Raw genomic sequence first — 25,795 nt, 5'->3', positions numbered from 1 at the left:
CCCACAGGATAATTCAAACTTTAGAAAGTGTTTGATTGATTGATTTGGTGTTTTAAGTCCACTTTATGCACAGTAAGGCTAATTGGGACTGGACCTACAGTTTAAAGTGGGATCCGAACCACTATATGTGCATCCACCAGGTATTGAACCCAGGACCCCTTGATTACTGCGCCATCGGGGAGGCCACTTCAGAAAGTGTTGCATCGGTAAATAAACTCTAAATTTCATGTTTAAGAGCCTATTTTGCAGTTCATTTCACATCATTTCGTGACAAAACGTGGTAGAAAAATGCACCCCACACCTATAGAACCATGAAAAATAACATTACAATGTGTTATTTCACATTTTGTGTTTTCATCAAATACGAAATATGGATGCCTCTAATTATATGTAATTTAATTTTCAGTGTATTTTCCTAAAAAATGAAATGTTTTCTCTACATGTAAGTTCCAGTGCTTATAGTATAGTATATATTACACTCTAATATACTCTATTCATGTGGACATCAGTGATGATTTCTTTCTTATCTTACTGTTTAGGATATATTCACTGAGAACATCTGAACATACAGCTCTTGATTGCAACTTTTCCGAATTGGTACCAAATCTCTACAAGAATGTTGAAACGGAAGTTCTGTTTCATGCAGCATGTGACACTGACACTCCTTCGAACAAATCCAATCCTACGTGTGCTGGACCAGCTCCTGTTGTTCTAAAGGTATGTTTTCTTCGTTTCTTTAATTCAGTCTATTGGGGCTTGAACTGTGTAAGGGCTGACCCTTTCTCGCAAGCCAAATTGCCTTCCATGTGGTACACCCTGGACTGCATTGTTGCAGACCGAAAAGGCCTTGGCGTCTGGACTCACAGCCAGTATAATCCTGTGTTGTGTCGTCTGTTTATGCTTGTGATTGTCTCCTCATCCATTTAATATTATCATCATTCATCCTCATCTTTACAATTAGCCAAAAGTGGCAGAGAAGTGAAGTAAAACAAAACAAATCAATCAATCAATTATTGGAACTTCACATAGGTTCTCTAATTCTCATAAATTGGTAATATAATGAAGCCTTGTTTCCATATAAAAGACGCTAAAGTTGCTGACCAAGGCAGTTTCTTAAGATTTAAAACACTTTACATGTAACGCTTCTACCCTCTATCAGGGTTTTCCTCAGGCGAAGAACTAAACTAAAAATGTTGAAATACACAAACAGAAAAAGAGAGAGAGAGAGTGAGAGTGAGTGTGAGTGAGTGAGTGAGAGAGAGAGAGAGAGAGAGAGTGAGAGTGAGAGAGAGAGCACACATACATACATAGCAGGGTGACTAGCCACACAAAAACAACACATGTTGACAATAAGGACTGTCTGTCCTTAAGGACTGTCACCCAAAAAAAATATCAAATCTGTTGTACATATGTAATATGCATATTAAGCAAGGATGAAAATCAACACAGAGTACTACTCGACATTGAAGTTCTGGTGGGAATCAGAGAAGATATCAGATGTTTCATGGTATTTGTTCAACATGACTATATTATGTGCATGCTTAGAAGTATCAAAATTTAATTTTATCATTTAGTAAATATGAAGTGTGTAAATATGAAGTCCACTGTGATTTGTGTATGTTAATATGTGATATTAAATTATTACATCCATTTAGAAAATGGTTCAAAGTTAAATCACAAAATGCACAAAAAGAGTGCATGGAAAAGAAGAAAGAGGCAAGAACATTAGTAATGGAGGAAAGATGAAAGTGGATGGAAGAATGGGCCAAAATGCTAGAAGATGTAGATGGGAACAAGAAAGTATTGTATAGATTAGTAAGAGAAAGGAGAAGAGAAGAGGAGACACTTGTAAGCTAAGGGATGAAAGGGGATACGTTGTAGAAGAGGAAATAATGAGAATGTGAAGAAATCATTTTATGAAATTGCTGAACATGAATAAAGGAAAGGAACATGAAGAAGTGAACGAAAAAGAAAACAGGAAGGAAAAAATGAATCTCACATTGAAAGAAGTGGACGAAGCACTGAAGAGAATGGAGAGATGTAGAACACCTAGAATAGATTAAGTGTCAGTGGAAATGATACTAGGAGCAGGAGTGATTGGCGTACAGTAGCTGTACAGAGTAGTGAAATCAGTGTGGCAAGAGAGAGAAGTGCCAAGAGATTGGACGAAGCAACTAATAGTTCCTATAGTAAAGAAGGGGAACAGAAAAGAATGTAAATACTATAGAGGAATAACACTAATGTGCCACTAAGCAAAGGTGTATGAGAAAATATTAGACAAAAGAATAAGGGAAGTAACAAGAGCTGAACATGAGAGAGGAACAGAAGAGGCAGATCAACAGTAGATCTGATATTCACCGTAAGGCAATTACAGGAAAGGCATTATGAGTATGGAAATGATTTGATTATGGCATTCCTAGATATAGAAAGGACATACGATAGCATGGACACAACAAAGAATTGGAAGGCTCTTAAGAGAGAAAGGAGGTGAGGAAGATATAGTGTGCAGAGTGCAGATCACATACAAGGCCAACCAGAGCTGTGTAAAGATGCCTGTGGGAAGAACAGAGTGGTTCAGTATAAGTAGAGGCATGCATATTTCGTTTTTGACAAAAACACGAAATATGAAATAACACATTGTAATGTTAATTTTTCTTGTTTCTGAAAGGTGTGAGGTGCATTTTCCTACCCTGTATGACAGATCATAAGTTCTCTAGTTGAAAATGTTGTATATAAAAATAATCACGCTGTTCAAATTACAACTTTGCCAGCAATGTGTAAAAAAACTACAATGGCAATCACGCTGTACAAATTATAACTTTGACAGCGCTGCAAAGAAAAGTCATATTGGCAATCGCATTGTATAAAATAGAGGAATAGGAGGGTGGAGATATTCTGTGGCTTGGTTGAATGGAAGCCGGGGTTGTAAGTTTATGCGATGCATGTTAATCGGATTGTTTTCTAAAAAATTTCAAGCATGTTTGCATGTAAAAATTAATAAAAATCTGAATTTACTAACACCAGACTTGTTTTTGACATTTTTCATGAGTTAGCGTATGTGGTTTAAGCGTGAAAGGTAAAAATCCAAGTAAGGAAGTTGGTCCCCTGCGATTCTCAAGTTGCGAGAAGTGCTACGAGAATAGGTAGGCGGTCACAAAAGATTTTATGAGACTCAGTACGCTGTCTCAAAGATTATTCGTCTAAAGATTATAATGTGAAATATTTTACATTATCATCGCAACTAGTTTGCAAAAACGAAATATGTGATTCCACGATTGTGATAGTGTTCAACTAGTTCTTGTTTGGTGCAAAGTGAACTTAAGTTGTTTTACGTGAAAAATAAGAAATATGGAGCAAATATTGGCTGAATTGCGAGCAATCTCGAAGTCACAAGAGGAACTTAAACAGGAGTTGGGACAAGTGAAAGCAGAATTTAAGTGTGATTTAAAGAATCTAGAAAAAAATGTAAGAGCTGATCTGAACATCCGACTGAATGTCATGCAGAAAAATGTGTCCCTATACAGGCAAGAATGCATTTCTAGGAATGAGAAGGTTAGGAGTGAAACCCAGAAAGTTGACATGGAAGTGAGAAAATTGATAGAAGAAAAGAATGAATTGCGTCAGGAACTGGTGGTTGTGAAAAACAAACTTTTTGAACTGGAAGAAAGAATAGAAAACAATCAAGCCAAGACTGTATGGTGTCATCGTCAAGTACAAGTACCAGAGTCTGTCAAAAAGAAGCCTGCATTTTCACCTGTAGATCACCAGGAATCTACTGAAGAGCCATCAGAAGCTGAAGAATGGTTTAATTTTATTGCTGGTAAATCCCACACAAGTGAAAATATTCCCATCGAAACTAGTGAATTACAAAATGGTAATGTTTCCCATGAGGTAGAACATTTAGTGGGTATTGTGAACAATACAGTGTTGCCCGTTTTGTCAGGTGTAGCTCAACAAGTTAAAGTTCTACAGAATTCAACTACTACCATGCTACACAGGTTTCGGGAAAGTGATTCAGATAGTTCACCCAGCACAATTAGCTGTCATTCATCTGGGCTTAAGAGTAGAAAAAAGAATAGGTCTTGGAAAAAGTCTCCCTTAGTAAATGTGAATAATAATGATAGTGTAACAACACTTTTCCCTAATGGAACAAGTAAGAGTGTTTCTAGGTGCAAAGAAAATCAAGTTTCCTCACATGTTACTAAAAGAAATTTCTTGAAGTCAGATCAATTAAATAGGTTTCCGAAATTCTCTGGAGTTTCTAGTGAACTAATCCCATCTGAATTCTTAGATGATGTCGAAGAGAATTTCGAGTTATTTCAAATAGCAGAAACAGATTTTATGACTTATGTACCAACGCTGCTAACAAAAGATGCTAAGCAATGGTACAAGATCTCAAAGCAAAAATTTTCAGATTACCAATCTTTCAAAATTCAGTTTCTGAATCATTATCAAAATTCTAATTGGAAAACAACAATGCTCACCAAAATCTTGAATTCCCAGTATCAAAAGTCTGTTCATGGGTCACTGCTAACATTTTTCATGGACCAATGGAAAATTTTGCAGATTGTTCAACCTAACACTGACGAAGCACAAAGGCTAGCTCAAATTGCTACTTTGATGCCTTTCAAAATCAAGGAAATTTTCATTATGAAACCTGTAACGAACCTGAGAGTTTAAGGTTTTATATTTGTAATACGTTAAGATTTTTAAAATGTTTCTTACCTCAAATAATGTGCAAGTTGTCACAGACAACTATAGTTAGATTTATACAGTTGTGTATGGAACTGGTATAGATGTTTATAAATACGTCATAATCTGTTCGTGTTGACGTCACTTTCTCATGTCAGCAGAGGAAGTGAACTAACCTGAATGTTTCTCACCTGACGACAGACGGAGTTTGAAAAACAATTGAAGGTGAAAAATAATAAGAACTTGGAAACGGAGGGAATTGAAGTATAGATTTTGGTTTTTCGAGTTTTCTTCTTGCCGATAAGTTGAAAGTAAACAATTAATTATGTTCTTTGACTTTCGCTTTATGTGAGGGAATATACCAACGTTAGTAGTGAATGTTCTAGTGTTGTACTGGTAAGTGATTATGAAATATACGCGTTTATAAAACTGCGTTTTAACTTTGAAAACAGTGTTGTGTTTTCTTTTCTACCCAGCAAGCCCTGATTATTTGCACATTCTCATGTTCCCGACTAAAGGAGTAGCGGAGTAACTTTCTGACGACTGGTGTCCAACCGGGGGGACGTTGCATAGTTATTTTGGCACACCAACGCGGGGCCCGAGTGCATAGTTATTTTGGTACAATCGTGGGGGCTTGAGTGCAAAGTTATTTTAGCAATTAAAACGTGATACCCGATTTAGTGCATACTGAAAGTGCTCGTGCATAGAATTCACGAAGGTGATATTGAAAGTCCTTGGAATTCACGAAGGTAAAAGTGTGATAGTGAAGTGAAGGTATTAACTGGTAAGAGTCATAGACGGTGTTGTAGAATGGAGAAAGATGCGACAGGAATGAATCTGCGAAGCAGAGGAAGAACGACAATGGATGCAGAAACCAAGTTTGGATGCTGTGATGATCTTACCAATGATAGGGAATTCTTCCAGTGTTGCCAATGTTTGCAGAGGTTTCATAGTAGTTGTGATGGGCAGGAAGTAACGTTGGCATCAAATAAAGAGATGCGATGCAAATCATGCTTGTCATCACCAGAAACAGAACCAGAACTGAACATTCCTACCAAACCCTCATCAGATCACTGGCTACTTGATTGGTTGATGAAAGATAAAGCAGAGCGAAAACAGAAAGAAAAGGAGGATGAAGACCGTAGACAGAAGGATGAGGAGCGTAGACAGAAGGATGAGGAGCGTAGACAGAAGGAAAGAATTGAGGAGGAGAAACAGCGTAAGAAAGAGATGGCTCAGATAGAGAAAGTTCGAAAGAAGGAGATGATGGATTTTAAACTCTTAGTTGAGTCTATAGAAGAAAAGAGAAGGAAAGAGAAAGAAGAGGAAGAGGAAAGGAGAAAGAAGGAAAAAGAAGAGGAAGAAGAAAAGAGAAGGAAAGAGAAAGAGGATGAAGAAGAAAACAGAAGGAAAGAGAAAGAGGAGGAAGACGAAAGGAGAAAGAAGGAAAAAGAAGAGGAAGAAGAAAAGAGAAGGAAAGAGAAAGAGGAGGTAGAGGAAAGGAGAAAGAAGGAAAAAGAAGAGGAAGAAGAAAAGAGAAGGAAAGAGAAAGAGGAGGAAGAGGAAAGGAGAAAGAAGGAAAAAGAAGAGGATTAAGTTAAGAGAAGGAAAGAGAAAGAGGAGGAAGAGAGAAAGAGAAAAGAAGACTTAGATATTTTCCGTGCATTGATTGAAAACCAGGAAGAAAGGAGGATACAGGAAGATATAAAACTAAGGTCAGAGTTACAGGCTCTATTCTCTCAACATAAACTTCAACAGGTAGAGAGCATCAGAGGAGAGATAGAAAAACTTAGCATTAAAGTCACTGAAAAGGTGGACGAAAGGGTAAAGGAAATTGTGGAAGAGCAGCTAGAGTTCTTAACAGTTCGTCAAGGACGGATAGAGAAGGAACAGGAGCAATTGAAGAAGAATATGGAAACCTGCCTTGAAATTGTCCAGTCTGGAAGAGAATCTGAATGTGACCCTCCACAGATAGTTCAAGAATTAAAGAGTTCTGTAGAGTCTTTTAATGTAGCACTACAAACCTTTGGTGAACGAACAGAACTCATAGAAAATATAGTGCAAGGACAGAAAGTTGAAATAAAGGAATCTGGAGAAAAGGTTAATTTTCTCCATGAGAAGGCTAAAAAGATGAAAGTATCTCTTCGCCAAGAAATTCAGGAACAGACAGTTACAATTATAAGTAGGGTCAGTGAACTGCAGGAAAAGATCCATAATTTACAGATTCGACCAGAAACCTCTTCTGATATAGTGCCTGATCCAATCCGAGGACTGAACCCAGAAGCTACTGCCTATGAACCTCCTGTTGTACTTCCAAACCCATTCTTCCCCGGTAATACCACAATTTCTGATAGATGCAAGAGGCCTAGAGAAAAGGATAGTAATGACGGTTTTTCTCCTCGACGTAGAACAGAGTTTAAGATGCCCAGAATGGCTGATATCGCGAACATTCCGAAGTTTAAAGGCGATATCGAAGCTCAATCTGCCGAACGATATCTGCGTGAATTAAATGTCAGTTTTGACTTAATGCAAGTGCCTGAGCACTATAGATTGGAATTATTACCTCGGGTTTTCACCGGCAAGGCTGAGCATTGGTTAGCTGGTAATATGGACAACTTTGTGAATTATGCTGATTTCTGCGCACGCTTTAAGGATGAATTTGCATCAGAAAAGGCAAAACAAAGACAACTAGCGGCTGTGAGGAACCGAAGGTATTCTCGCCTGGTCCACGACAACTTAGAGAGTTTTGCCTGGAGTGTCTACGCAGCGTACAGAAACCTAGCTGACAATTTTAATGAGAGCGAAGTTCTTAATTTGATCATTGGACAGTTGCCGTATCGCATTCGGAATCTTTGTCTGGCGCATGCTCCACGAAGTGTGGATGAATTGACACACTTCTTAAAGGACTTCGATATTTATGATGACCCTGATGCCTGGAAGAATAAAGAAGACCCTAAGAATAAAGAGGCTGCAGGCAATAAAAGTTTTAAGATCCGGAATATCCAGACGAATTCAGAGAGTCGAGGAGGAAATTTCTCACGACCTCGAAGATTCAACAGAGGATTGGGCAGGAGAGGTTTCAACCAAGATCAAAACCAAAGACAGAGCAATTTCTACAGGCCTCGTCCAGAACAAGAGCAGAATTCTCCAGACAGATGGCGTTACGAAGAACGACGTAGCCGTAGTCCGCTCAGACGGTACTCTCCACCACGTAGAGGTGACAATTGTGGTTCCTTCTCACCAAGACATGACGTTGCCTCAGAGCGGGAAGAAGCAGTGAAGACTACCAGAGAGTTTCTGCACAACCAGCGATCCCAATCATGTCAAACAAACGTCGACCTTTACTAAGTGCCTCCTCTTCGTTTAGGCAAGTGAACTCGACGGGACGTAAAATACAAGGATGTAAATTCTTCTTGCTGACCGAAAATGTATCTTCAGGCAGTCAAGTGCAAACAAATTCCGTATGTGAAACTGGTGTATTTTCCGGAAGACTCAAGAAGAGAGTGTTAGATGGTAGACAAGTAGAACTGGAAATCGATGGTCTGAATTTGAGCACCAAACGATTCATTTAAGAAGGTTTTGGTTCTGACTTCCTCTGGCGTATGCTTTTTCTAAAAACTGCACCAGGCAGAAATCAGTATTAAGAAAAATGCAGTTGATGTGTTGTTTGTTACCACTCCTGTTCAAATGAAGGATGAATTCTCCAGATATATATATATATTTAGTGCGGTACATCCGAAAGGTCCAGAATGAGGATAGAATCGGGATGTATAAATCCGTAGACCTCTCAGAGAAGGTCCATATAGTAAATATTTGGATAGATTCCTATAAGCAGGAGTTATTATATTGCTGGTGTGGAATTTAAAGGCATTATTCTAGAAGCCCAGAAGCAAGAAGAGTGTTGAGTTTGATGTGCTATAGGAAAGTACTGATACAGTTCATTGCTTATCGAACCCTATACCGTTTTCTACAAAGTCTTTCTGGAGAAGAAACTAGATATATGGAATCCTGCTGTTATATTAAACCATCATCGAATAAATCATCGCCTGAATTCACTGTTTATTGGCTGATTAACTATCCTGGATTGTATTCTGTTTTGGATACTACAAACTACGTTCCTTCTGAGTTGTTGTCGAATGAAGAGAAGCATTGGTTGGAGAAGTTGACTTAGTGTCAAGATAATTTCTGTATTTAAAGTTTCATTGTGTATTGAAAATTTTTTCAGAACATGTAAATAACAATTTCTTCAAAAATTTTCCCCGGACGAGGGGCAATTGTAACGAACCTGAGAGTTTAAGGTTTTATATTTGTAATACGTTAAGATTTTTAAAATGTTTCTTACCTCAAATAATGTGCAAGTTGTCACAGACAACTATAGTTAGATTTATACAGTTGTGTATGGAACTGGTATAGATGTTTATAAATACGTCATAATCTGTTCGTGTTGACGTCACTTTCTCATGTCAGCAGAGGAAGTGAACTAACCTGAATGTTTCTCACCTGACGACAGACGGAGTTTGAAAAACAATTGAAGGTGAAAAATAATAAGAACTTGGAAACGGAGGGAATTGAAGTATAGATTTTGGTTTTTCGAGTTTTCTTCTTGCCGATAAGTTGAAAGTAAACAATTAATTATGTTCTTTGACTTTCGCTTTATGTGAGGGAATATACCAACGTTAGTAGTGAATGTTCTAGTGTTGTACTGGTAAGTGATTATGAAATATACGCGTTTATAAAACTGCGTTTTAACTTTGAAAACAGTGTTGTGTTTTCTTTTCTACCCAGCAAGCCCTGATTATTTGCACATTCTCATGTTCCCGACTAAAGGAGTAGCGGAGTAACTTTCTGACGACTGGTGTCCAACCGGGGGGACGTTGCAAACCTGTTACCGAGCTGAGTGAAGCCATCACGGTAATAGAAAATTCCGAAGCCCTTAGCAAAACTTCATTACGTGAAAGGCCACAGGCAGTATTTAACAGTAGAACTAAAAACTTTGATAATAATAGAAACGTAGCAGTTATTCAAACTAAATATACTGATCAGTCTAAAGACAGAGGTGACGAACTCAAGTGCGAGGTTGTTGATCATTCCAGCACACAGCGTAACTCGAAAAGAAATGTAATCGCCAATGCTAATAAGTCTACTTTTTCGGGAAACGAGTAAGTCGCTCATGTCGAGAGGGAGGTGTCATGAGTGTACCTGCTAATCCTCCTTTGCAACAACTCAACTCTAGTAATCTTAATCACACACACAAAAAATTTTACAATTCAGTCAAAACAAATACCGAAGCACGGGTCATTGAACCCTTGTACAATAATGTTCATTTGCTAGGTGATTCCATGATGATCCGCGTAGCAGAAACCTTGGCAAACTACACTGTTTCATATGATTCACTAGGTAAACGGAACATAGGGTTATGTACTAGCGGCCAAACTATTTCCAACCTATCTCAAAAGATCTGTCCAGATACCAAAGTTGGTAATAAAGTGATATTGCTTATTGGCACCAATGATTTTTTGAGATATACAGAGCTACACAAAATGAAAAGTGACCTCAAAGGTTTAATACACAAGTTATTACCTTTAACGAATCAGTTAATATTACTCACATTACCACCAATCCCAAAGTTGTTAACTGCTGACAATCCTGATTTGTGGAGTAAGTGGAGTCAGTGGAATAATTTTCTAATGGAGTTAGGGAATGATGAGAATCTCATTGTAGTGAATATTAGTGATCTGTTTTTGAATGCAGATTCTAGTATAAAACTAGATCTATTTGAAAAACACTTAGGAAATCCAAGGAATGGCCGAATTGATTTAATTCATTGGTCAAAGTCTGGGATGAATGTAGTTTTTGATTTCTTGAAACAAAAAGGTCTGTTCAATGATGTCAATCAAAATGAAATCACAGTCCAGGCAGACATACACAAAATGAAAAGTGACCTCAAAGGTTTAATACACAAGTTATTACCTTTAACGAATCAGTTAATATTACTCACATTACCACCAATCCCAAAGTTGTTAACTGCTGACAATCCTGATTTGTGGAGTAAGTGGAGTCAGTGGAATAATTTTCTAATGGAGTTAGGGAATGATGAGAATCTCATTGTAGTGAATATTAGTGATCTGTTTTTGAATGCAGATTCTAGTATAAAACTAGATCTATTTGAAAAACACTTAGGAAATCCAAGGAATGGCCGAATTGATTTAATTCATTGGTCAAAGTCTGGGATGAATGTAGTTTTTGATTTCTTGAAACAAAAAGGTCTGTTCAATGATGTCAATCAAAATGAAATCACAGTCCAGGCAGACATACACCAGTTTAACTCGTTAAACTAGTTACGAGCTCATGTCAAAAAGCAGGTGATGTGATTGATGGGATAAATCCTGCTATTCATTTTATAAACTTAAGTGAATGTGATGAAATAGATTGCAGTGCAGAAATCAAAAATTGTAAGCAACCCATAAATACTAATAGCAAGCGTAAACCTTCTGCTCACATAAAAGTAAGAATAAACAATAAGGAATATACTTCTTTACTCGATAGTGGCGCTGAGGTCAGTGTTCTCTCGGAAACCCTGTGGAAGTCTATTTGTACTCAGGCTTCTAAACCACGGCTATTGCCAGTTACGGGAATTAAATTAGTTGATTATACAGGGAAAAGGAAAGGCAAACTAATAGGTTCCACTCATTTGAACGTTGAAATTTGTGGACTTTCCTTTTACATTAAATTCCAGGTAGTCAGACATTTACAAGTAGACATTATTCTCGGTTTAGATGTCCTATACAATATTGATAGTACTTTAGACTTTGTCCAGCGAGGCTTACTCTTGGAATCGAGCGAAGGAAGCAAATTCTCCAAATTTATCGCTGTCTCAAATGAAAGTTGTCCGGAAGAAGAGTTAGATTTCAGACCTTCTGTATCTAACATATCCCCACGGTCATCCTCTCATCCTTCTGATGAAGACTTGTGGAGAAGGGTTAAAGAGTGTGAACATTTAAATGAGTCACAAAGGATAGCTTTAGTTCAGTTGTTAAAACAATATAAAACATTGTTTTCTGAATTACCAGGTCTCTGTAACAAGTATGCACACACAATAGAACTGGATACTTCCACACCAATAGTTAACAAAAACTATCCAATACCATTAGCATATAGGGATGAAGTTGGCAGGCAAATAGAACAAATGTTCAACTTAGGCATTATTGAATATTCTGAATCAGAGTACCTATGTCCTCTCCTAGTTGTAGTCAAGCCCGGAGGAGGCATTCGTCTCTGCTTAGATCAAAGAAATATCAACAAACATGTCAAGCTTGAGCAATTACATCCTATGAACATAAATGAACTCTTAATGAGTTTCCATGGATGTCAATGTTTGTCCTCCCTAGATTTGGTTAATGCTTTCTGGCAGGTCCCCTTACACCCCAAAGCAAGAAAGTATACTGCTTTCAGTTTTCAGGGAAAACTTTACCAGTTCACAAGGGTAGTGTTCGGATCAATCAATGGAACGTCTGCTTTCATTAATGCTCTGACACGAACCTTGGAAGGTACGGAATCTTTTACAGTATGTTATGTAGACGACGTAATTGTCAAAAGCACGTCTTTCGAACAACATCTTTTTCACTTAAGACTTATTTTTGACAAGTTACAAGATGCCAACATGACACTGAGACTGGACAAATGTAGGTTTTGTCAAGTCAAGGTGGAATTTTTAGGGCATTCTATCAGTGCACAGGGTTATGAGAAATCTCCCAAGTATGTTCAAGCCATAAAAGACTTACCTGTCCCTTGCAATATCAAGCAACTGCAGAAAGTCTTGGGAAGTTTCAATTGGCTATCAAAATATGTTAAAGATTATGCCATCATGGCACATCCCTTGTACCAGTTATTGAAAAAAGGCAAAAAGTGGGAATGGGATGAAAGTGCACAATGCTCCTTTGAGTTGTTGAAACAGTCCATTATTGCAGAAACAATGCTTTACCATCCAGATTTGAACAAACCATTCTTTGTTCAAACTGATGGATCAAATATAGGCATTGCAGAATATTGTTTTCAACTGGTAGACAACAAGATGCGTCCGATTGGATTCGTGTCAAGGATTTTGAAACCTTTCGAGAAATCATATACGTCCACTGAAGTAGAAGTGTTAGCAATACTCTTTACACTGGACAAATTTAAATCACTGTTGTTAGGTAGAAAATTTACTGTTATCACAGATCATAAATCCCTCACGTGGTTAGAATCTGCACACACTTGGAACAATAGGCTGACTAGATGGTTTATTCAAATACAACAGTACTCATTCCATGTCGAATATTGTAGAGGTAAAGAAAACCTCTTGGCAGACCTGTTGAGCCGATCTTTTAATGACCATGATAATGAACTCATATTCATGAATAACTTTGAGTATCTTGATGAGTCATTAATATGTGATAAAAACAATTTTGTTAATGAACAAAATAGTGATCCGTACTGCAGTGGTGTTAAATCTGTTCTCGCTGGTTGTGAAAGTTCACAACAGAGCAAACATCGAAACTGGAAGAATATATACCTTATTCACAATGATCTACTTACCATCAAAGATTTTCACAATCCAAACCGGATAAGAATATGCGTGCCTCAATCATTAGTAAATCTTGTACTGCACAAGTATCATGATCAAGGTGGTCATTTTGGTACAGACAAGACACTCGGTAAAATTTACCAAATATTTTACTGGCCTCATATGAAAAGAGACACAAAATCTTACATCACTGATTGTGAAATTTGCATGAAAAATAAACCAGATAAACATCCTCCTAAGTATCTGGAAATCATGCACAAACCCTCAAAACCAGGTGAAATATTATTTATTGATTTACAAGGTCCATTCATACGTTCCTCCAAAGGTGAAAAATATTTACTAACAGTATTAGATTCTGCTAGCCGTTATCTTGTCGCATATCGTATTGGCAATAGTACAGCTTCCATCGTAACTAGAAAACTAACACATTCTTACTTCATCCATTTGGGAATACCAACAATCATTATATGTGACAATGGTCCACAATTTCGTGCAGAACATTTTACAAAAGGTATGCATGCTCTCAATGTAAAAATTTTTTACATACCCAGTTATCATCCAAGTGCTAACTTAGTGGAGAGATATCACCAGGAAATAAATAGATTGATGTGTATATTTTGCAATGGTAAACATAAGGAATGGTCTAGCCATGTTGCTGCCATTTTACATCTGTTAAATAATTCAATTTGTTCCTGTACAGGTTATGCTCCTATAGAACTCAGGCTAAATATTGAACCTCAAAATATCTGTAAAAAAGTACTAACGGATCGCATTCCTGATGTATAGACGTGGAAAAATAAGCTGCTTATGGCAGAAACATGTAGTTTCAATAAGAGACAAAAACATATTATAAAACAGCATGAAAAACAAGCAACAAAAATTCCAGTAAAGCAAGGCGATCTGATCTTCATAAAACTGCATCCTCAAAGTGACACTATCACTTGCATTATAAAAAAATATTGTAATTTATACCAAGGTCCTTTTGTCTGTATGCAAATTCATGATGATAACACAGTGAAAGCCATATGCTGCAACACTGGAAAAGACATTGCAAATATTTCCGTAAAAAATATCAAAGTTTGGCATTGTTCATTGGACAAACAAAAACTTTGGATAAACAAACTTTTAAGCATGCGTAACGATTTGCAACTTCATGAGTTAGGTTTAGAGCAGTTGCATGATGCTGTCTAACGATATTTATTAAGAGCATGATAACAAATTGTAAATTATAGTGGTACCATATTTGTGATATGTGGAGTTTGTGCATACATGTTGTCTATTGCATGTTATGAATGTATGCATGCTAATTTATGTATGCGAGATGCATATGTTATGATTTTATCTCTGCATGCAAATTGTACATGATGTGTTTTCTTTTTTTTTACTGATGCATGTAAACTGCACGTGTGTTGTTTTGTGTTTATTCTTGAAAATTGTACAAATTTGGTTCTGCGATTATGCATACACACTGTACACATGTGTATTCTGTTTTGTGTTTATGCATGTTAAGTTATTTAATATATGAATCTGATATTTTGTCATAAACTTACATGTTATATCTTTGTTTATGTGGTGTTTGTTTTGTAACTAACTTCTTGCATGCAGACAATGTCATAATTTTAGTAATGCATGAAGTATTTGACATTTCTTCTTGATTCTCAGTAAGAAAGTCAAATTTCCCAACCCCGGGGAATTTATGACAGATCATAAGTTCTCTAGTTGAATATGTTGTATATAAAAATAATCACGCTGTACAAATTACAACTTTGCCAGCAATGTGTAAAAAAACTACAATGGCAATCACGCTGTACAAATTATAACTTTGACAGCGCTGCAAAGAAAAGTCATATTGGCAATCGCATTGTATAAAATAGAGGAATAGGAGGGTGGAGATATCTGTGGCTTGGTTGAATGGAAGCCGGGGTTGTAAGTTTATGCGATGCATGTTAATCGGATTGTTTTCTAAAAAATTTCAAGCATGTTTGCATGTAAAAATTAATAAAAATCTGAATTTACTAACACCAGACTTGTTTTTGACATTTTTCATGAGTTAGCGTATGTGGTTTAAGCGTGAAAGGTAAAAATCCAAGTAAGGAAGTTGGTCCCCTGCGATTCTCAAGTTGCGAGAAGTGCTACGAGAATAGGTAGGCGGTCATACCTGTTTTGTCACAAAATGATGCGAAATGAACTGCAAAATGTGAAATAGACTCTTAAACACGAAATTTACTGTTTATATACCGACGCGACACTTTCTGAAGTCTGAAGTATCATCCTGTGAGTTATGCAATTCACGGAAAATTGATTAATTCTGCTGTACATATTTTAGAAGCAAAAATGAACTCCTTTATACACGACTAAACTTAATATTCTGGTAATGATTTAATGTACTATTAGAAGGGATATGTTTATTTTGTGTAATAGTGCAGTTTTTAAATCAAATTTGGGATTATATTCACATTTTTTAAAACCAAAATTTCATTTTATATGGCGCTTTTTCACCGCTATAACAGCGAAATTTCATTTTATTTGCCACTTTTGAACCCGAAATTGACTCTGTTTTTGTACCGAAATTTGGCTTTTTTATTTACCAAAAATATGTGCCTCTAAGTATAAGTAATGGACTAAAACAGGGAAGTGCTCTTTTCCCACTGCTCTTCATAATTACAATGGATGTAATTAACAAATAGGTGGGGAAGAAGATAGGAGAGGAAGAGATGAAGGCCTTGTTGTTCGCTGATGACTTAGTAATATGGTAAGCAGCGAAGAAGTAGTACAGACAGCTTGATAGTTGGAATGAGGAAATCAGATGAGCAGGAATGAAATTCAGTGCAGAAAAGAGTGAGGTGCTAATAACAACAAGAAACAGAGCCAGAAATGAACCAAGAATAAAGATGGACACGGAGGAGTTAAGGGTAGTGGAGAGTTTCAAAATATCTAGGAAGCATAATTGAGAGAAGTGGAAGAATAGATGAGGAAGTAAACCGAAGAGGACAAATGGGTGGTGGACTTTATCAAAGCATTCGAGGATTAACATGGAACAGGGGTGTACCTATATACAACACATACTATGTGCCAATAGTTACGTACAGAGCAGAGACTTGGACAATTTTTGCTAATGCTGATTAAGTACCAATGTGAAATTTATCAATACCTCTGATATTCCACTGATATTAAAATGCAAATGTTTCACTGAGTTGCAGGCTATTTAGAGAAATATCCAAATTACTCTCATCAGCACATGACCATGCCATTATTTCAAGAAACCAAGGGCTCAAATGACGCTAATTTCAATCAGAAAAGAAAGAGTCATTGAAATTTATCAGAGTTTAGAAATTTGATGAACATTTCTACATTTCTAATAGGGTTTGGACAGATTATTTGGTACACTATCGGTATTGGTTGATGCAGGTATATTGATGGATATGTTTGTGGGTAAATTCACTGATAGTTTTACCAGTTTGATGGATCTATGAACAACCTGTAATTTAGTGCAAAATTCTGCAATTTTGTTATCGCTATGAATAGAAATATATAATTCATATGTCGATGTGTTTTAAAGTAAATGTCGCAAGTTATCAAAGGCAAGTCCCATTAATCCATTAATTACAGAGGTTGTGGCTTTCCACTGTCATAGTGGTAATGTCACCTTAAAAGCAAGGGGTCCCAGGTTTGATACCTGGTGGAGGCATGCAGTCATTCAGGTTCGATTTTGAACTGTGAATCCAGTCCTGATTAGCCTGTATGTGCATAAAGTGGACTTAAAACAAAAACTCGAAATTAAGGAGGTTAATTAACCTTGCAAGTCCCCCCCCCCCAATGAACATTTGCAATTTTATATTAGATTGGTAGAATATGGGTCAAGTTTTTGTATTAGTAGTTTTTCAGGATTGACAATAGTTTCATAAAGTCCAATCCCTAGTTTTAAATTATGTATAGAAGAAATGTTTTGCACTTTATATACAGTTGCTGCTACATGTAATCTTTCTCTTCCAGTTCTGTGAAAGTCGCATTAACGAAGGTGTGGAACACCAAATTCAACAGAACAGAAGTGAATATGAGACCCTGCTTAATAGGTCACTGGCACCTCCTCCACAGAAAGTGTGCAGCTCTAGTGTGTTCATAGAAAATGTCGTATCGTAAGTTATCATATTTTTCTTTGAATTTATCCATCTGTAAGAGACTTTAACATTTAGTGGATATTTCATGTATCCTATATCGAGTATGCAGGTATAATAAATATAGTAATTAATATTATATCAAAATCAGAAATTAATCACAAGTAATAAATATAATTTTATCTCCAATACGAGGGTCACTATTTATATTTTGAGCCTTGGCAACACTGATTGAAGTTAGGCACGATTTGACGTTTGCACGGAATCGTCTGGCATTATTAACCATAACGTACTTCAAATGTTTTGTCAATAGCTTCATTTGTGTTGTTTATGTTGCCTTGGAGATTGCGCGACAACAATAAAATGGAATTAACTCGTGAACATTTTCGTGCGATGATTTTTTACGATATTCGACGTGGATTATCAAGACAAGAGTGCATCGATCAACTTACTTCCACATTTGGCGATGAAGCCCCATCCTTTGCCACTGTGAAACACTGGTATAACGAATTTAATCGTGGGCGCCATTCGCTCACCGACGAGATTTGCGAAGGTCGTCCAAAATCAGTTGTTGTTCAAGAAAACATTGATGCTGTGCAAAACCTAATACTGCAAGATCGTCATGTGACATACTGTGAGATTGAGGCAACCATAGGCATTAGTTCCACCAGCATATATAAAATATTACATGATCATTTAGCTGTGAGAAAGGTATGTTCTCGTTGGATCCCACACAATTTAACAAAAACTCAAAAAGACGCTCGCGTCAATTGGTGCAAACAAATGCTCAATAAATACAATTGTGGTGCTTCAAAAGACGTATATAAGATTGTAACAGGTGACGAATCATGGATATATGCATATGAGCCGGAACGTAAACAGCAGTCGACTGTATGGGTGTTTCAAGATGAACCCAATCCAACAAAAGTTGTTCGCGCTCGAAGCAGATTGAAACAAATGGTCACCTGTTTTTTCGGGAAAACTGGTCATGTGGCAACTGTGCCTTTAGAGGAACTTAGAACGGTCAACTCTGAATGGTACACAACAATTTGTTTGCCAGAGGTCTTCGATCAAATACGGAAAACAAACAAATGCCGTCGGATCATTCTTCATCAAGACAATGCCAGCTGTCACACATCTCGTCTAACAACCGACTTTATGAACAGTCAAAAAATCGAATTGATGGGTCATCTGCCGTACAGTCCTGATTTGGCACCCAATGACTTCTTGTTCCCGAATTTCAAGAATAAATTGCGTGGACAACGATTTTCGTCGGCGGAAGACGCTGTTGATGCGTTCAAAAACCATATTATGGAGGTGTCTCAAGAAGATTGGAAAAACTGCTTTGACAAATGGTTCGAACGAATGCAAAAGTGTATTGACCATAAAGGAGAATACTTCGAAAAACAACAAAGCAGTTTTCAATGCCAAATTCCTGTTTTTTCATTGTTAGGCTCAAAATATAAATAGTGACCCTCGTAATATAATATTCCGTAACCTGTCAACACTGCCGCTCTTATATATTGTTATTATTTTTTCACAAGAAGTATCAGCCTATTTTCAACAAATCTTTGCATGATTGTAGGAATGTGCCACTGCTACCTACTATTTTTTTTTATTCACTTTGGTCTATTGTGGAGGTCACAGAGCCCCTGTGACAGATTTATTTTGAAAAATTTCAATTTTTCGCTCATTATTGGAAGGCACAACGTATAAATTTTACCTCCCCTAAAAGCCTTTTCTTTAAGAAAGAAAACAAAACCGATTTCATCTGTCTATGACAATTAATTCTTGAACTACAATTTTTTTGGTACTTCGCACAAGTTTGAAAAGCGTACGCTCGAAAAGGCCAGGTCAACAGACGCTATACAGGCACGCAGGGCTGCGTTTCCTAAAAGTTAAAAGAAAGAGATTCAAGTTCATTTTAAATAATTTCTTCAATTTAGACAAATTCAGACAAAAAGCTGATAATATGATTTCAACAAGTTATTTGCAAGAACTTTAACTTCTTTTGTAATTGAAGATGTTTTATACAAGAAGGGTCCATCACACTCTGGCAAAAAGTGATATTCATACTTACGTTGGAAGCTGATTCCATCTACCATCCTATGCGAGAACTACAAGTTTATGTGATATGGAGAGTAACTTCCATTGTGTTATAATCTATTAAGTCAGATGTTGAATTTCAGAACAAAAGAAGGGGATTTGTTGTTATTGTTCTTTGTTTTAAAGAATTGTGGGGTATGCCCTTCTTGCGTTAACCCCTTCAGTTATACCTATAAGTTGAAAAATGGTTGATAACTATATATACTGAGATGGAACAGTTGAAGAATGATTTTTCTAGATAAAGTTTGGAGAAATAAAGTACATTTATTTTTTAAGCAATGTCGAGATGGCCCTAAGGGAAATCTGTAGGGATGGAAAAGAGTATATAGATCTTGCTCAAGATAGGGACAGATGGAAGGCCTGTGTTGCTGCAGCCATGAACCTTCGGGTTTAAGAAGGCTAGAGAGTTAGTTAGTTAGTTAGTTATTTTTTAAGCCTAAAATGCATGAATGTTTGATTTTCATGGTATTTTTCAGTTTTTAGACATAATGTGCTGAAATTAGCAAAAAATGCCACAATTTGAATTTTTTTTGCAAATTTGGAATTATTTCGTAATTTGATGCATGAACAACATACACAAACACTTTTTTTTTTAACAAGTAACATTTTTGCTGTTATCACATTTGGAAAAAATCAAGGTCCCTAACTATAATAAATTTGTGCAAGGTAAACTTTTAACAATACTCTTACTTACCCGATTTATTTGTGTTGTGTGTTTTACAAAGAATGTGTAGGATAACTCCATTACCAAAGTTGTGGTAAGCAATTTCTTTTTCTTCCTTAAGGATACTTGCAAATGAACACCAACAGTGCAAGTTTGGAGGCGATGTGGAGTTCATAGCTCATCTACAGGAAGTTGGAGTGACATTGTTTTATCACATGACTACACTGTTTAATGATGACACATTGTATTATCCTCCAACAAAACAGCTGCTTACTTCATGCATAGAGATTTTAGGACAGGTTAGTGCATTGTATTGAAACTTATTTTCAGCATTTTTCATTCTTTGTCTTTTTCTATTGGAGTCTTCACGATGACATAGTGGTAACAATGTAATCAAGGGGTCCCGGGTTCAATACCCAGTGAAGGCTTATGGTGGTTCGGATCCCATAAAATGGACTTAAAATACAAAATCAATCAATCAATCAAAAGCTTTTCCTATTGCAGTTGTCGTGATTGGAAAAACATAATGCGGCACTTTTGAGCAATGCAACTATCTACTTTTAGCAAAGAAATGCAGGCTCAACCAGTACTCGAACCTGGGTGTCTGGCATACCATGCCATTGCTGTAGCAGATTCTTCTTACCACTCCTTTTGTATCTAAAGTGATTAAATCAAAGCGGGGCATTTTACAGGGAGCATTTAGACAATAAAACAGATCGAACTTTAGCAAATGGTAATGTAATAAGAAACGGGATTGAGCCAGCCCTGGTTTCGCCTGATTTTTCACTGTCATGGTTTGACCTGGGTGGAGTTGTTTCTGCCAGCAGTATCCAATAGGATATCTTGCCTTTGAGACAATGTTGATGTTGATGGTGCCTAGTTTCTCTCACCTTACAGATGTAAATTACTTTACTGTTTAACATCCCCAGGAGATGTACTACATAGTTCATTTTTTGGTTCCGTGCGACTTACTCACTATCGTATATAAGCATAAATTCAAAATTAATTAAATTACTTACGTAAAGTGAGTATATAGTTGTCGTAGATGAAGTTTCGGTGGCAACTGCCCCCTTCTTCAGGTCATGAAGTCTGCTATTACGTGCATACGTAAAGCTTCGTCATTTAGAAAGGATGAAGGTATATGTATGGATTGTTGAATGTTAGGATGACTAATGACCTGAAGAAGGGGGCAGTTGCCACCAAAACGTTGTCTACGACAACATGGCCGTAGGCAGGAAAATTTTTTGGGGGGTTCATTCATAATTATTCACAGGGCATCACCAGAAATTTGAATAATAGAAATAATAATAATAATTGTACAATAATAATTAAAATTTCATAATAATAAAACAATTTTATTCCATAATAATAATACTAATAATTATTATTATTATATTATTGTTATATCCTTGAGGGGGCTTACTCAATCCAGCAGATGAGTGAATATCCAGCATAAGTTTCTTTTTGTTTTTTTACGTTTCATACATTGTGTACTGAAATGCACAATTATTTTACTTCGTCATTAAACTTTAGATACCTTCAAGAAAAAACTTTAAAAGTTAGATGGAAATTTTAGTCATAAAGTTTTTGTTGTTTGACTTTAAAATTAAATTTTTGGAATTTTGAAAAGTGTGGAACCAGTTATTCTCTTTAAAAGCTTAGCCTGGTGCATGGATTGTAACCTCAATTGCCAACGTAATGCGCTACGAAACTGGAGGTACTAGGTTTGAACTCCTATCAAGGGGGATTTATTTTCGACTTTATCGGACGGGGAATTTAAAAGCTGGAAAGGGAATTTTGGGACAACCATAAGGGAATCTTCAGTCTATACTCCTTGTGACGCAGGAACAACACTGGAAAGATGACAGCAGAAGTGATAATGGAGGGATCGCCGGTGGGCTGCGATTAAATCCTGTTTCACTCAACTTTCAGAATTCCAAATGTATGAAAATTGTAGCTCGATCGTTTCAACATTGTCTCCTTGTATTTTTGTGATGCTTCGAAAAAAAAAAAAAAATTGAAAATTTGTTACAGATTTTGGTTTCTGAACATCCATTAATGCAACATGTCAGAAGTTTCGGGGGGGGGGGGGTTGAACCCTAGAAACCCCCGCTCTAAATACGGCCATGTACGACAACTATATACTCACTTTACATAAGTAAATTAATTAATTTAGAATTTATGCTTATGTACTACATAGAAACTTAAACAAAATACAGGCTTGACCTGGATTTGAACCTGGGTCTCTGGCATACCATGCTCAGTATTTAATTTATCAGAGTAATGTCAATGGTATACCAGAGATGTGGATTCGAGTCCTGGTGAAGGCTGCATTTTTTGCTGAAATTTCTACGTATTACAGGGTGAGCCAGAAATATGACTACATGTTTGAAGTAAATGTAGTGTGTTACTGTACAACGTAGAGGGAGATGGTGAATGGTATTTAACCCTTATCGGGGCAAGCTATTTTTGTAACGTATCTGGGCAAGCAGTGTCTGTCGGACACTGCATTGTTTTAAATGGGTCTTGCCCTTCTAATGCGAGATTTTTAGTTTTCATCGATGTGGAAACAACCGAGTAACATGATATTTAACCTAATCATCATTGTTATGTCCATAATTCTTGTATTGATCATCATCATCATCATAATTCCATGTTGTTGTAATTTTTGCAGCATAGTATATAAAACATGTTAGGCCGGAAGGTAGTGTGAGGAAATTGTTTTATTTTCTCATAAATTTTTCATTTTTTCTATTTTATCGCTAATATTATTTTTATGTGATGTCTTATTAAATACTTTATTTTTGATTAAACGTTTGTTAATACATATTCAAGTAATATTACAACATTTGTCTGACAGACACTGCTTGTCCATTTATGAAAGTGAAATGGAAACTATTTTTTTACGCCTGACCTACTTTATGAAAATCAAATATTGTGAAATGAGAAAAAAGAGAGAAACAAACAAAGTCAAAAAATATCACGTTCGCAGGAAGTATCGTTTGAAGTATGTGACAAAAAATATAAGCAACAGTGTCTGATAGACACTGGTTGCCCGGATAAGGATTAAACATGAAACTTCAATATTACATTTCAGATAAGTGTCACGTGCTCAAGCTTACATCATTAATCAAGATGGCGCTGAACATGCTGCAGTAAGTAAACAGTTGCAGCATGGGCAATTGCAAACCAGAATGATCGTGAGGGCCGTGTGCACAGCAGTGGACTTAAAGTAAACAACAATTTCATGTAAGCAGTCATTTACTCCACTTTTCCACAGTCAACGGTAACAATGTTACGTTGAAATCACATCTTGCCAGTCTCACGATCATTCTGGTATGCAATTGCCAACTGTAACATGCTGCTGCATGTTCAGCACCATTTTGACTAATGACGTAAGCTCAGGCATGCAACACTTATCTGAAATGAGAAAAGAAAGTTTCAAGTTATATATATGTTCACCATTTCCCTCTACGTTGTACAGTAACACACTACATTTACTTCAAAGGTGTAGCCATATTTCTGACTCACCCTATATGTCTCCCGTGTGTGCCAAACAGTAAGGTAATGAACTATCGACTCTTGTACAGAAACTACGAGACAAACATCTGTGCAGCTACTTTACAGAATTAATAATTTCTACACAGTGTAATCCTTTCCCAGAAAGAATATTGTAAGATGACAAGTGAACTCTGACTAGTAGACTTAGTCAGCTTGGATAAAGCTGCTTTCAGTGCCTCTAAGTGTAGCTGTTCGTTATGGTGTTTGTGTAGAAACTACCATCACCATGGAATTGAGGGTGTACATTCATTCTTTTTATCACTTTCACACCCTGTCATTCATGATAGGGTGTTTGAGGGCATTTCTTTACATCTCTTAAAGCAGCCATTGTTGTTATTGAAGGCAGATTTTGCAAAAAGCAAAGTAGTCTAATCTTCCATCATATATCTCATTGTAACCATAGCAAGAGGCATCTCCTAAAGCAGTTTGTAAATTTGGGATATTTCTTTGAATTGTATCATTCATAGTAATAGGGGTGTTTAAAATAAGTATAGGATTATTCAAAAAGAAGTCCCTGGTTTGGTGATTTTATTGCGAGGAACTTATGAAACATGTTTCATTATGTGGTGGTACATCTTTGTCTTATTCCACAAGTTTTTACTCTAATAATCCCACACACAGCTGATTTGATACTTCGCCATGAAGCACGCAATGCAACAGGATATCAACTGTAGGGAAGAAGGCACTCTGTGCCTTTCAGTTTCCACGAAACAAAGTCTGTTACAATCATATGACAACAGTGGAGTGTGAAAAATAGAAAAGAGACACCTGTGGAGAAAAGTATTTGTAAGGGGTACAAACAATTCGTGGCTATGGGTTATCTATGAAAAGGGAAATACAGTTACTGACCACCAGTGTTGAACGAGACTGTTGACTGTGTCTGTGACACTTTCCAATGAATCACAGAAATCAACAAATCTGGCAATTCGAGAGCCTCAGCTATCTGGAGAATTGTCTGAAAGCATCTACGAATGAAGCAATACGACTCGCAATTGCTGCAATACTTGAATCTATCCCATTCTCTCCAGATGTCACCATGTTGCATTTTGTGCTCCTAGCGGCGAAGCATGGACCCGATGGTGTCCAGAACTATTCGAATAAAAACTTGTAGATGTCAGGCACAGATGTACACCCACGTAATGATGATATGCTTCATACGATTCCCACAATAAAATCACAAAACCAGGGAGATGTTTTTGAATGACCCTGTATAATGAAATTTATATTCTACATTGTAATTACAACAGCATGCTGTTGACATTACTTTCATTCCTCTCTTCTAAAGTATTATAAATATACATTGAACATAATGTTGTACATTTACTAATGTCTAGTTCTATTTCCATTGTCCTTACTAGGGATGTGTATTTCATCTTATGTCTATAGAAAAGGTGTTACCATATTATGTATTTTTAATCTGTGTGTTCTACATTTAATGTATCACTCTTTGATTTCAGATTGTTATTATTCCGATATATGTGAGAGCGATCTTGAAGTATAATGTGCATCATGAATTTTTGTTATTTTAGCAATGAAGAGAACCTACAAGCACAACTAAACTTCATGCATGGAAATGGAAAACTTTGAGACATTGTCTCTTGCTACATACACCTGTTTTTATTTCAGTTATTTATTTGTGGTGAGGAGAGTCAATGCTTGAAGCTGCTGACGACCATAATCCAACATCCTCAGCTTGGTGGGCTGCTAGCTCCCCACTTCACTCCAACGTCAGCCAACACTGTTGTATTCCTCCAGATGTATCACACAATTGTGGATATTTCTCAGCAGGATCCTGACCTGATCTTCGTTCTCTTGTCGAAGGTGCGTACCTATCCTAATCTTGAGGCTGCTCTTGCCTTGTGTTCAAAAGGTCACAGGTTTGATTCCCAGTGGAGGTACATTGTTCAGTGGTTCTGATCTCATATTAAAGTGTAGGTCCAGTCCTTATTAGCCACCAAAATGAACTGAAACAACTACTGTCCAAATACAGAATGTTTGCATGAGAAAACATTCTGTAAAAACAGCTAAAAGGTAACAACACAATAGAAGAATGAAAATGTGTGTAATTTCACCAAATTTCCACCAGTAAATAAA

General features: G+C 36.7%; 1 protein-coding gene across 3 annotated transcripts in view; it reads left to right on the top strand.

Annotated features, from left to right (window-relative positions):
- Epg5 (ectopic P-granules autophagy protein 5) overlaps positions 1 to 25,795 on the top strand; it is a 157,268-nt gene that overhangs the window by 73,293 nt on the left and 58,180 nt on the right. For all 3 annotated transcript variants that reach the window (XM_083136936.1, XM_083136937.1, XM_083136935.1), the window contains 4 exons: positions 540 to 717; positions 17,249 to 17,391; positions 20,262 to 20,439; positions 25,328 to 25,522. In XM_083136936.1, the coding sequence (XP_082993062.1) occupies positions 540 to 717; positions 17,249 to 17,391; positions 20,262 to 20,439; positions 25,328 to 25,522 (694 nt within the window). The remainder of the gene's footprint in view (positions 1 to 539; positions 718 to 17,248; positions 17,392 to 20,261; positions 20,440 to 25,327; positions 25,523 to 25,795) is intronic.

The sequence above is a fragment of the Lepisma saccharinum genome, chromosome 15 (assembly GCF_977018435.1).
Source record: "Lepisma saccharinum chromosome 15, izLepSacc3.1, whole genome shotgun sequence".
NCBI lineage: Eukaryota > Metazoa > Arthropoda > Insecta > Zygentoma > Lepismatidae > Lepisma > Lepisma saccharinum.
The sequence above is the reverse complement of the archived record's forward strand: the minus strand, read 5'-3'. Positions and strand labels throughout refer to the sequence as shown.